A 14,165-nucleotide genomic window follows, 5' to 3' on the forward strand; every position below is an offset into this window, starting at 1 on the left:
GCCACATACATCTTGTGTCTGAGCCGTTGAATTGCGACTCCACTTTGTCTCTATACTGACATTTCGCTTGTTTGATTGCCTTGCGGAGGGACTTCACTGTTTGTATTCGGCCATAATCCTAGTCACCTTTCCATAGTTAAATGCGGTGGTTCGCACTTTCAGTTATGCGCGAATGCTGCCATCTATCCATGGTGTCTGGTTAGGGTAGGTTTTAATAGTCACAGTGGGTACAACATCTACAATGCACTTCCTTATAAACTCACTCACCGAATCAGCGTATATGTCAATATTATTCTCTGAGGCTAACATGTCCCAGTCTGCCCTCACATATGTACAGTGTTCCCAGGAGTGGCAGGCAACCCAATTCATTTTGATTGGGTTATTTTGCATAAAAACCTTTAGGCCTACCCATAGAAAAAAAACACCCTGCAAGAGTGGCAAAAATGGTGTTTAGCATCCCCATTGGCTCGCAAATGCTTCTCAATGTATTTCTTTGTAGGCTCTAGCCTTGAAATAATTTAAATAATATAGCCTAAATAATTCATTTTCGTTCTTTGTTAAGGCTCCCTGTCTGGCTCCTGGCCTATTTAGAGTGTTTATATGCTTTTTAATATGACATGTAGTCTGAAATTATGTTTGCTTCTTACATGACCCTTTTCATGTATATTCAAATACTTTTCATTCAAATCCATATGGTTTGGTTTCAATACTTTAAAACCAATTGGTAGGTCCAGGTAGTCACAAAAATAGATGGATGTTGATTCAATTGTGATTTTAATGAATGGAGCGAATTCGGAGCAGGAGTTTTTTTTCCCAGTGATGAGCAGGGAGCAGTTTTTAGCAGAGTGGTTGGAAAGGACATGGTGAGCATAGTGCGCAAGAACCAGTCCATGAGCCGGGATTCAACTGTGCTCACATGTGACATTGTCCAATCCATTTGAGAAAAGAGGAAGACAAGGGGCAATTATGGTTCAGCATCATGAAGGAATTGAGTTGTGAGAAGGCTGAGCTCCAGCATTTGGGAATCTTGCTCAGGCTCCAGTCAAATTGGACATGCACCAGCTCTGCTCACATACTATGACTGATTCAATGTCATGTTTTAGTTAGGCCTATTCACCATTTCAACACTGTCACGGGGGTAGCATTAAGAGAAGAGGAGAGGTATAGTTTGGACTGCACTATTTATCTCCTTGTCTTTGTGGAGGCAAATAAGCTGATAACTCGAAAACAGGGAGAGATGTGGGTTGGTGTGAGTTTGGAGTGTTGGATATCAGCAAGAAACAAAGGAAGGTATGAGCGTAAACCTTAAGGAGGAGAGAAAAATAGGAAATGCAAATAAATGAAATGGGAAAAACAAGTTTGGAAATTTCAATAGAGAATGATAGGGGCCTCTAGTGGTCAAAAGGCAGTGTTAACATGGGCAGTGCCATTCAGGGCTGCCCATTTTATATTTAAAAAATCACAACAAATACCAACATACACATAAAAACAACGACTTACAGACACACACAAACAACACTAAATCTCCTCTGCCCAGACCCGCATGCTCACACCCCCATCCTTAGTGCTTGCATTATTGTTTGCCACATTAAATTGTAGGGGAGAGAGAGGTATGTTGTCACATTTTTCACGCTGTCTAACATTTACTGGGCACAATATATCACAATGGTATAAATGTCATACCAAATGAAAGACGGAAGTCTTGGGCACATATTCTGTATTCATTACATATTCATATCTATTTCAGTATTGAGTTGTAGACCGTTAAATAGAGAGTGTGCATTTGTACATTGACACACTACGTCTGGTAAATTGTCACATTGGAATATTGATTTTAATTTCAAAACCAAATTCAACTTCATTAAAGATGTCACGACTTCCGCCGAAGTTGGTCCCTCTCCTTGTTCGGGCGGCAGATGGCGGTTGACGTCACCGACCTTCTAGCCATCGCCGATCCACTTTTCATTGGTTTTGTCTTGTCTTTCATCACACCTGGTTCCAATTCCATCAATTACATGTTGTGTATTTAACCCTCTGTTTCCCCCCAAGTCATTGTCCGTAATTGTTTGTTGTAGTGCTTATGCACGGTATGCACCGGGTTTTGTTTGACCCATTTATTGCATTATTCTGTTGACGGTGGTTTATGGTTATTAAACACAACCGTTGCGCTAGTAGCATCGCATTACAAAATAACTAAAAATAAAAACAATCATGCCTTTCAATCAAAACAATAATGCTGGCAGAGCTCACATTCATTAAGTGGCACGACCACTTTACTGAATTTTGAAATCGAACATTCTCTGGCGTGCACATAGACCCACGGTAATTGTTGGAATCGGAATGGAATGTAAATGCTGCAGATAACTAGCTAACTAGATAACTATGTCTAAAGTCTTAACAAAACAGGCATGGTGTTTAAACACACTTATGCACAAATGCACAGCCTATAGGACGAACGTCCGTATCTGACTAATCAGACTAATCTTCAGAGTCACAGTTCTGGCACACATACATTGCTTGGCCTGAGGTGCAAGTATCATGGGCCCATTTGTTGCATCTCTCACACTTCACCCAAGTCTCCTTTGGAAGGCTGAAAATGACTCCACACAGATGAGGCAGAAGCAGTCCTCTTCATCTGATGACTATTCGACAATATATATATTTTTTAGCTGCTTTCTTGTTCTTTGCAGATCCATACTTTGCTACCCTTTCTTCGGAAACAGTCTTTTGCTAGATTGTGTCTTATTCTTTTCCATTTCTAGTGCCTGCTTCACTGGTGTGTCAGTTAGAATTGCGGTTTTGCACCGTTTTCTTCCTTTGCAAGCTGGTTTTCGGGGGCCAGCTTTTGGGTATGGCCGGATGTCCTCTGGAGATGGTAGTCTGCAGTCAGCAATGGCATAGCTGGACATGGGTGAGCTGGTGCGTGTAATTCTTGTAATCCAAGATGGCGTAGCAGTCAGACGTCTTTGTCCTGTCGTGTCCCTTGTATATATTGTTTTACATATTTTTTGTCGCATATCCTTTAAAATATTTTGCTAAACCTCATCATCTAAATACTCTCCTGCAACCCGCCTCACCCAATGTGGCGTGGATCTGCTTTTTTCACTAAAGTATTTATATTTACTTTGGATCTGGAATCCCTCAACTGAAGCTAGCCAGCTAACTACCAGATATCAGTCAGCAAACCATTGCCAGCGGTCATCAGCTAACCTTCAGATCGGAAAGCTCTCGCCAGTTTGAACAACGTGACTCTAACCAGAGCATAACGACCTGTTATTTTTATCCCCGGATTCCTACCTTAAACTGAACATTTTCATCTGGATCTTCACAACAAGCTAACCACAATCCCGGATGACTACTCCTGGCTAGCATTTCCATCCCAGAGCAAGCACCAATTTTGCTTGAAGCTAGCCCTGCCAGGGCTCCTGTGCTACCACCGAAGCATACTCCAGGGCTACAATATCGGCCTGCTAGCTACCTAAAGCTACTTGGAACCCTACTAATTCCATGAATGGTCTCTCAACGTCACCGCACGAAGAGGCAAAAACAGACTTACCACCATCGCAACGTCCCCCCCCCCCCCAAAGGCTAACTTTCTAGCCCCTGCTATCTGCTTGCTTGCTAACCCCGGTCTGCTATCTGCTAAACTGCCGGGCCCTGGTCTGCTAACTGCTAGCCCTTGCTAACTGCTTGCTTGCTAACCCAGTCTGCTAACTGCTAGCTTGCCTGCCCGGTCTGCTAACTGCTAGCCCTTGCTAACTGCTTGCTTGCTAACCCGGTATGCTAACTGCTAGCTTGTCCTGGTCTACTAGCTGCTAGCTTGTTTAGCTCCGGCCTACTAACTGTTAGCTTATTAGCTTGCTAACTGTCTGAATCACCGTGTCCCCAGCCAGCCCAACCACTCACTGGACCGATATGTTCACTTGGCTACGCATGCCTCTCTCTAATATCAATATGTCTTGTCCATTACTGTCCTGGTTAGTAATTACTGTCTTATTCACTGTAGAGCCCCTGCTCAATATGCCTTAACCAACCATGTTGTCCACCTCCTACATATGTGATGACATCACCTGGTTTAAACATCTCTAGAGACTATCTCTCTCTCTTCATTACTCAATGCCTAGGTTTACCTCCAATGTACTCACATCCTACCTTACCTTTGCCTGTACACTATGCCTTGAATCTATGCTATAGTGCCCAGAAACCTGCTCCTTTTACTCTCTGTTCTGAACATGCTAGATGGCCAGTTCGTATAGTCTTTAGCCGTACCCTTATCCTACTTCTCCTCTGTTCCTCTGGTGATGTGGAGGTTTTTTCCAGGTCCTGCAGTGCCTACCTCCACTCCCACCCCCCAAGTGCTCTCATTTGTTGAATTCTGTAAACGTAAAAGCCTTGGTTTCATACATGTTAACATTAGAAGCCTACTCCCTAAGTTCGTTTTACTCACTGCTGTAGCACACTCTGCCAACCCAGATGTCTTAGCTGTGTCTGAATCCTGGCTTAGAAAACCACCAAAAACCCTGAAATCTCCATTGCTAATTATAACGTTTTCCGCCGAGATAGAACTGCCAAAGGGGGCGGTGTTGCAATCTACTGCAAAGATAGAAAGTAATACAGAATTCTGCAGGCTAAGTCTGTCCCCAAACAATTTGAGCTTCTACTTCAAAAAATTCACCTTTCCAGAAACAAGTCTCTCACTGTTGCCACTTGCTATAGACCTCCCTCTGCCCCCAGCTGTGCCCTCGATACTATATGTGAACTGATTGCCCCCCATCTATCTTCTGAGCTCGTGCTACTAGGTGACCTAAACTGGGACATGCTTAACATCCTACAAACTAAGCTTGATGCCTTCAATCTCACACAAATGATCAATGAACCTACCAGGTACAACCCCAAATCAGTAAACACGGGCACCCTCATAGATGTCATCCTAACTAATTCACCCTCCAAATACACCTCTGCTGTTTTCAATCAAGATCTCAGCGATCACTGCCTCAATGCCTGCATCCGTAATGGGTCTGCGACCAAACGACCACCACTCATCACTGTCAAACGCTCCCTTAAACACTTCTGCGAGCAGGCCTTTCTAATCGACCTGGCCGTGTTATCCTGGAATAACATTGACCTCATCCCGTCAGTAGATGATGCCTGGCTATTCTTTAAAAGTGCCTTCCTCACGATCTTAAATAAGCATGCCCCTCTCAAAAAAATGTAGAACTAGGAATAGAAACAGTGGGGCAAAAAAGTATTTAGTCAGCCACCAATTGTGCAAGTTCTCCCACATAAAAAGATGAGAGAGGCCTGTAATTTTCATCATAAGTACGCTTCAACTAAATCCAGAAAATCACATTGCATGATTTTTTATGAATTTATTTGCAAATTATGGTGGAAAATAAGTATTTGGTCACCTACAAACAAGCAAGATTTCTGGCTCTCACAGACCTGTAACTTCTTCTTTAAGAGGCTCCTCTGTCCTCCACTCATTACCTGTATTAAAGAATGGGTCAAAATCAAAAGTAACAGTCTGGTGTGGTCACCAGCTGCATTAAGTACTGCAGTGCATCTCCTCCTCATGGACTGCACCAGATTTGCCAGTTCTTGCTGTGAGATGTTACCCCACTCTTCCACCAAAGCAGCAAGTTCCTGGACATTTCTGGGGGGAACGGCCTTAGCCCTCACCCTCTGATCCAAGAGGGAGGAGGAGGTCTTCCCTGCAACGCAAAGTGTTGAGATTGCCTGCAATGACACGCTCAGCCCTATGATGCTGTGACACACAGCCCCAGACCATGATGGACCCTCCACCTCCAAATCGATCCCGCTCCAGAGTACAGATCTCGGTGTAACGCTCATTCCTTCGACGATAAACACAAATCTGACCATCATCCCTGGTGAGATAAAACGCGACTCGTAAAGAGCACTTTTTGCTAGTCCTGTCTGGTCCAGTGACAGTGGGTTTGTCCCCATAGGCGACGTTGTTGCCGGTGATGTCTGATGAGGACCTGCCTTACAACAGGCCTACAAGCCCTCAGTCCAGCCTCTCTCAGCCTATTGCGGACAGTCTGAGCACTGATGGAGGGATTGTGCGCTCCTGGTGTAACTCGGGCAGTTGTTGCTGCCATCCTGTACCTGTCCCGCAGGTGTGATGTTCGAATGTACCGATCCTGTGCAGGTGTTGTTACACGTGGTCTGCCACTACAAGGGCGATCAGCTGTTCGTCCTGTCTCCCTGTAGCGCTGTCTTAGGCATCTCACAGTACGAACATTGCAATTTTGTTGCCCTGGCTACATCTGCTGTCCTCATGCCTCCTTTCAGCATGCCTAAAGAATGTTCACACAGATGAGCAGGGACCCTGGGCATCTTTCTTTTGGTGTTTTTCAGAGTCAGTAGAAAGGCCTCTTTAGTGTCCTAAGTGTTCATAACTGTGACCTTAATTGCCTAACGTCTGTAAGCTGTTAGTGTCTTAACGACCGTTCCACAGGTGCATGTTCATTATTTGTTTATGGTTCATTGAACAATAATGGAAAACAGTATTTAAACCCTTTACAATGAAGATCTGTGAAGTTATTTGGATTTTTATAAATTATCTTTGAAAGACAGGGTCCTGAAAAGGTGACATTTCTCTTTTTGCTGAGTTTATAAGTACGTTTACAGTAACATTTAATTCTATTATCAGAGCTGATTACACAATATCTCAATGTTTGTTAAGCATGTTCTATGTGTATATGTATACTGGGGCAATTTGTCACATGTGAAGATTTGCCCCAAGGTCATTGAGACAACTTGCCCCAAACTGACATTTCTGCTAATGTTGGCTAAATCGCAAGGTTAGCTCAACATAGGACTGCAGCTAAAGTATCAAAAGACACGTTATTGTCTCCTCTACTCAGTGCAAAATTATCATTTTGAATGTTCATACCTAACAAAGTTTTATTGAATAAAATGTAAAGTGCCAATTTTTTACTTTTGAAGGGGAAAAATAAGAAACTTGTGCTCACCTCAGATTAGAGTGACCTTGACCACATGTGAACAGGAAGTTGACCATAGAACATGTAGTCACACAAAGTAGCTATTTGATTTTTGAGATAGACCCTCTGGTGTTGGAGATATGAACACTTTGACAACTTACCCATGTGAAAACTTACCTCGCACTCACCTACCAATTTGTTTTTCTCTGTCGCCTGTGTATTTCAATAATAAATCATTCGATTTTTATATTGTGTTAACTGTGGGATTGATTGATTTCCACGTTTTTAGTAGACATTTTTCCAAGATGAGTGATGAGAAGAGAATAAAAAGTCCAGGCTTTTGGGTATCTCACTACATCACCATATGCCATGTCTTGAAATATGCAGACAGACGGATTAAATCTACTTTTACATTGCAATACTTCTGACAGCCAACTTTATAGCCCCGCCCATAACTTTTGGAATTCAAACATTCCCAGCAAGCATCGATGATTGAGTCATTATTAGTTTTACACTTAAGACATGACTCTGCCATTGTGCTGTATAATTTATGAATTGTGTCTCTTAAATTACATGTATTTGAAATGGTTAGTCCAAAAGTGCTTTTTAAATCTGTCATGGAAATAAATGTATTTCCGGTTACCAAGTCATTTAAAGTTTCTATGCCTTTAGTTTTCCAGGGCTTCCACCATTTTAATGTAGTCAACTGGTTGGGACTTCCAACTTCATTGGCTGATCTCTCCTGATGACCCTTTTGGGGTCCTGTCCAACTGGGTCATCAGGAGGAATCAGCCAATCGTGAAGAGGAAAATGTACTACTTCAACACGGAGATTGCCTCAATGGCGCTGCCCATGCTGTCACAGATGCTCTAATGGTACAGATACAAAGATGAGTGTTCAATCTGTCTTGAAGGAAATTGTATAACTTCCCGTAAATGTATAAGCCCTGTATGAAATGTCTCAAACATTTGACGTGACGCACATCATTGCCAGGAATTAAGACACACACAAAGTAAGCCCTTTAGAATAGAATTGAAGTTGGACGTATAGCTGTTAGTCATACATTCACACCTCAGAGCATGTACTTGCTCACCGGTATGCATATGCATGCTCTCTCTCACACACACACACAGAAAATTAGAAAAGGTACATTTTCTCAATTCCCAAGATGCTCAGAGAACTGCTGTTGATGGGCAACTGTAAAGAATTCAGAGGGAGATAGTTCCATACTTATGAGGGATTTTTTTTTACGATTTCATGGTGACTATGGAGAAATAATGACCTAATTTATACATAAACCAAACACAATTGTAAGAAAAAAGAAAATGTTTATTGAGAATTCTGAATCCTTGTCACTCTTCCACGGTTGCAAAAGAACAGACATACAGTACCAGTCAAAAGTTTGGACACACCTACTCATTCAAGGGTTTTCTTTATTTTTACTATTTTCTACATTGTACAATAATAGTGAAGACATTAAAAAAAGAAGTGTTAAACAAATTAAAATATATTTGAGATTCTTCAAAGTATTCACCCTTTGCCTTGATGACAGCGTTGCACACTCTTGGCATTCTCTCAACCAGCATCATGAAGTAGTCACCTGGAATGCATTTCAATTAACATGTGTGCCTTGTTAATAGTTCATTTGTGGAGTGTCTTTCTTTCTTAAAGCGTTTGAGCCAATCAGTTGTGTTGTGACAAGGTAGGGGTGGTATAGAGAAGATAGCTCTATTTGGTAAAAGACCAAGTCCATATCATGGCAAGAACAGCTCAAATAAGCAAAGAGAAACAACAGTCCATCATTACTTTAAGACATGAAGGTCAGTCAATATATACATTTCAAGAAGTTTGAAAGTTTCTCCAAGTGCAGTTGCAAAAACCATGAGCGCTAATGATGAAACTGACTCTCATGAGGACCACAGGAAAGCAAGACCCAGTTACCTCTCCTGCAGAGGATAAATTCATTAGTTACCAGTCTCAGAAATCGGCAATTAACTGCACATCAGTTTGCAGCCCAAATAAATGCTTCACAGAAACAGACTGCGTGAATCAGGCCATGGTCGAATTGTTGCAAAGAAACCACTATTAAAGGACACCAATAATAAGAATAGACTTCCTTGGGCCAAGAAACACAAGCAATGGACATTAGACTGGTGGAAATCTGTCCCTTGATCTGAAGAGTCCAAATGTAAGATTAATGGTTCCAACCACCATGTCTTTGTGAGAGAATGCCAAGTGAACGGGTAATCTCCGCATGTGTGCTTCCCAAGGTAAAGCATGAAGGAGGTGTGATGGTGTTTTTCTGGTGACACTGTCTGTGATTTGTTTTTAAGAATTCAAGGCACATTTAACCAGCATGGCTACCACAGCATTCTGCAGCGATATGCCATCCCATGTGGTTTGCGCTTAGTGGGATTATCATTTGATTTCAACAGGACAATGACCCAAACAGACCCCCAGGCTGTGTAAGGGCTATTTGACCAAGGAGGAGAGTGATGTAGTGCTGCATCAGATGACCTGGCCTCCACAATCACCCAACCCCAACCCAATTGAGATGGTTTGGGAAAAATTGGACTGCAGAGTGAAGGAAGAGCAGCCAACAAGTGCTCAGCATATGTGGGAAGTCCTTTTTTATTTATTTAACCTTTATTTAACAAGGCAAGTTAGTTACGAACAAATTCTTATTTACAATAACAGCCTACCCCGGCCAAACCCTAAGACGGACTGGAATCAAACCAGGGTCTGTAGTGACGCCTCTAGCATGGAGATGCAGTGCCTTAGACCGCTGCGCTGCTCGGGAGTCCTTCAAGACTGTTGGAAAAGCATTCCAGGTGACTACATCATGAAGCTGGTTTAGAGAACGCCATGTGCAAAGCTGTCGAGGTAAAGGGCAACTATTCAGAAGAATCTAAAAATCTATTTTAATTGGTTTCCCTTTCTTGGTTACTACATGATTCCATGTGTTATTTCATAGTTTTGATATCTTTACTATTATTGTACAATTGTACAATGTAGAAAATAGTAAAAATAAAGAAAACCCTTGAATGAGTAGGTGTGTCCAAACTTTTGACAGGTACTGTACATTCATTCATTCTAATCTTGACAAATCCATCCTTATTGTTCTGAAATCAAATCATATATCAAGCATTCTACTTTTTGCCACAAGGACTCAAACGTACATGTGCAGTAGGGTGATGAAACCCCTACATCACAAACAAAAAACTTCTCGCCAAATAGAAGCAGATTTTCTGTCGCTATATTTTACATAAATATTTATATTATGTGTGGAGGGTCACCAGTCAAGTCAGTGCCCGTTGTGGAGAGAGATGAGTCCTGTTGTAGTGAAACCAGCCCAGCAACATGTGACAGAGCTGACATTCTCACCGTGCAGTACCAGCACAAACAGGACTGTTGTTTTGGGTGACGCACACAGAGACAGTAGGTAGGTTGGTATGTCTTTTCTGGGTCATTCTAGAACATTTAATTCATTTCAGGTTTATTTGTGTCTATCCTACGTCGCACATATACAAACTCAATGCTATAATGTGTCCTAGACTCGCACTTCCTGTAAACCACAAATCACAGCACCCGTGCATCTCTGTTTAAGGCAAATTTGACAGAACACTTATGAATGACCACCTTGACACACTGGCCTCAGTGAGTGTCAACACAATAAAAGAGTGATACAAGCCTGAGTGTGTGACTTGGTAAAACAATTGTTTACAGGAGCAGGTGAAACGGCAACACCCTTAGTGACAGATTTAGTCCTTATCATCGACCAAACAGTCTCTGTGAGAGCCAGCCAGTGTACATGCGTATGGGGGTAGAGCAGGGATTGCTATTCAACCAGTGGTGACGGTCTACCACGACCCTTTACCAAACCGTGCCAAAGACAGAACAGAAAACAAACAGAACATGGCGAGAGTTCATCATCGGAGCAAAATGGGGTAATATCACAAAAGGAAACAGTAGCGTCAAATCCAATAACATCCATGGACTTCCTTTCCCTCCACCTTTTCTGTTTTGGCACTGGTGAGTTTGGTAACAGATGCATGTAATTCTAAGTGTGTGTGTGTGAGGGTTTGGGATAGAACCTGTGCGTTTGTCTCGCTCACATTTAAACGTCCTAACCTAAACAAAATAATAAAATCTGAAGTACGGGGAGGAGGCATCTGTATGGAGCTTGGTGCAGCTGACCCGAACCCTCAATCATCATCTTCTCTCCCTTCTCTTTCTCTCTGGGCATTAGCGGATGGCTTTGACAGGGCTCTTGAAGCTGGAGGCTGCTTGCAGCTGGAGCTGGTAGGCCATGGGGTGAATCTTGAATCCATAAAGCCTGTTGTGAGGACATGAGAATTCATTAGATCTTGATGAACGTGTGACAGGAGTCTATGAAGAGATTCTATTATGGTAGCACTTATTTTACATGACCGTTTCCTATGATATGTAGCTGAAATGTATTAGGAAATTATCTGCTATGAGTAGAAATTGATCTAGGACTTGCTTTCAGTGAGTTACGTGGGAATGACATGAAAAGGAACAGGCCTATTTTAGGGTGACACAGTTGTACTGACCTAGGCACAAACTGGTTGGCGGGCCTCTTGGGCCTGTACTCTGGGTGCACCATGAAGAGCATGTGGGGGAATCCAGTGCCAAAGTAGGCCCCGTCTGTGTGGTGGTGCCGGGAGGACTTGGGCGTGTACACATCCATACACTTAGGGCAATACAGCTTCACCATAGCCTCGCCTGGGATATCTGACAGACCTAAGGAGGGATAGGGGGAGAGTTTAGAGACGTTACTGGTCTGAAATAATTATGAAATGCTCGAGGACACACTACTGTATTCATCCAGGTGTCTCTTGGAAACCAGATTAGATTTGAAATGGATCGTAATACATTCAAATCTTACAGAGGATTCAACGATAAAGTACACAGAGGATCTGCGTAGCATAGTTTGGGTTAGGAAAGCAATGTGGCTGGATACCCAGAATTGTTTTTGTCTTTGGCACATGAACATTCAAAGCCAAGATACAAATGTTGCTCTTTGAGGTTAATCAAAATGACCCTTAAGGCTTATAGTCAATTACTTGTCCCCACACTAGGCGTGGGTGGTAATGGTTGAAACAAGACAGACATACACTCACCAATGGGCAGCATGGGCTGGTTCTCACAATAGACGCGGGGGCAGTAGCCAAAGTCCCCCTGTTGATACTTCTCCAACTGAGAAAAAGAGAGAGATCAATGGAGAATGTGAAAAACATTTCAGGAGAAATGCTGCATACATGTGATATGCAGCCTTTCAACAAACTTTGGAGACAGAGAAGGGTCGTTGCTGTACCATCTGAGCAATGCCCCTGTTGGTGAGGATGTATCGTGCGTGGATCAGCCCGTAAAGCATCTCCGCTGCCTGCTCTATGAGGTCACTCTGGTTGGGGTTGTCCTCCAGCTCCTCATCTGTGGAACATAGAGAGGAGAGAAGAGCTTATATGAAAGGGGAAGAGGCCACTCATATGTTCTGATTTAAAGATTACTCACAAAAGCATAATTGTGTACATAACTGTAACGTCTTTACACATGCTAAAGATATCGGCATCTAATACAGCAAGACAAAAATATTGAATTGGGTGTTTTAGTTCTGGACTAGAACAAAAGCGTGCCACACACTATAACTCAGGATCAGGGTTAGTGACCACTGAGGCAATTTAGTGTGCGTACACAACTTTAACACTGAGGTGATGCAACCATAATATTTGTATTCTGATCTAAATTGTGTGGGATGTTCTGTACTTCCGAGTGCAGTAGAGATGGTTCTGGAGTTGGGCTGACCTGGTTCTAGGTCCAGGATCATGTCCAGGGCCTGGCGGTAGTGGGGAACCTGCTCATTGAGCCCAGTCAGGTTGAACTTGTCCTGGATGTAGTCCTCATCCACCTGCCAATGGAGGAGAAGACAGAAGTTAGCAACAAATGCCAGACCTATTCATGCTTGAAAGTAAGTTTGTGTAGTGAGGGGTGTCTATGAATGACAGGATTTTACTTGAGCACTACTCAACTCACCACCTGCCTATCAGTACATTGGTTAGCTGAATCAGGTGTGTAGGGCTGAAGCAAAAACCTGCACATCCAGGATAAAGGATTGGCCACACCTGTCTTAGCTTACATTCACTTTTTTTGGTCAATGAGTTTGGCTATATTGCCCTGGGTGCTGTTAGATACTGACCTCACAGAAAAACTCGTTTCCCCTCAGTCCACAGAACCAGGAGATCCATGACACTTCCTCTGAACTGCTCATCTCGGGAGACTAAAGGGCAAAGACATTCAACAACAGAGCCATTTAGTGTGTGAATGTGAAAACGGAAGGTTGATAGTTCAGCAACACAAAAATATCATAAGTAGCTAGCTACAATAAAAAAGACAAACATAATTATATCAAAACCATAAGAGCAATTAGCTAGGTAACTAAACGTTAACTGTAGGAGGTTTCCCTAGTTAGTTACCGTGCCAATGTGTAGTTAACGTTTACGAGCTAAATCATTGGTAACGTTAGTTGACATTGGAAGTGTACGAAATAAGGATATTACCCATGAAAATACCTATGTTATATCAACAATCATAATTAGTAGCGTACCCAATAGTTTGCTAAATGACCAGTAGAAAATGATAGCTAAGTTACATCCTTAGCTACTAGCTAACGTTAAAGCCAGGTGGAAATTCAATATGGCGCATCGTCCAAACTAGGCCGCATTAAATTTGATCAGTTTTCAGTCGCAAGTCCTCTTAGCTATGTCATATCTCACATTAATATATGTAGTAATTCTGGTAACTTACCCCCTCTTTAAAGGGTTTAACGCCAGTAAAATATAAGAAACGTAATATTTAGTGTTGTAAATAAAATGGACACCACCTCCCAGTAAACCGCTGCAGTAGGCGTTTTCGTTGTAGGCAAATTGATGACGTACAAATTCAGAGACTATGGGTACTGTAGTTTTGAAGTCCTCCAAAAACACTATTACGAGAAAGGCAGAAAAACAGAGGTTTTATTGCGTTATGCTTTTAATATATTGTCCAGTATAAAATGTAGGATAGGAACAGAAGTTATAATTGCTTCTTATATAGACCAGAAACTCTCAATCTTCTCTGGTAACCATCAGTGAGGGAACTCCAGAGCGGATAGATACGATTTTATTTGAATATCAAATTTGT

General features: G+C 42.3%; 1 protein-coding gene across 3 annotated transcripts; it reads right to left on the reverse strand.

The window, feature by feature from the left end:
• Positions 1-10,257: 10,257 nt before the first annotated feature.
• Positions 10,258-13,929, reverse strand: LOC124012743 (casein kinase II subunit beta). 3 transcript variants are annotated; one of them, XM_046326670.1, is made up of 7 exons: positions 13,791-13,929; positions 13,183-13,263; positions 12,792-12,894; positions 12,304-12,419; positions 12,110-12,185; positions 11,540-11,729; positions 10,258-11,301 (listed from the first exon to the last, which is right to left on the reverse strand). In XM_046326670.1, exons 2-7 carry the CDS (start codon positions 13,252-13,254, stop codon positions 11,211-11,213), a joined length of 648 nt encoding a protein of 215 aa, XP_046182626.1. In that variant the 5' UTR covers positions 13,255-13,263; positions 13,791-13,929; the 3' UTR covers positions 10,258-11,210. The 3 variants fall into 3 exon arrangements, with proteins under 3 accessions (XP_046182626.1, XP_046182623.1, XP_046182624.1); XM_046326667.1 differs by having other exon boundaries at positions 12,753-12,894; XM_046326668.1 differs by lacking the exon at positions 13,791-13,929 and adding an exon at positions 13,591-13,729 and having other exon boundaries at positions 12,753-12,894.
• Between the last annotated feature and the right edge of the window lie 236 nt (positions 13,930-14,165).

This window comes from Oncorhynchus gorbuscha, linkage group LG24 (genome assembly GCF_021184085.1).
Source record: "Oncorhynchus gorbuscha isolate QuinsamMale2020 ecotype Even-year linkage group LG24, OgorEven_v1.0, whole genome shotgun sequence".
Classification (NCBI taxonomy): domain Eukaryota; kingdom Metazoa; phylum Chordata; class Actinopteri; order Salmoniformes; family Salmonidae; genus Oncorhynchus; species Oncorhynchus gorbuscha.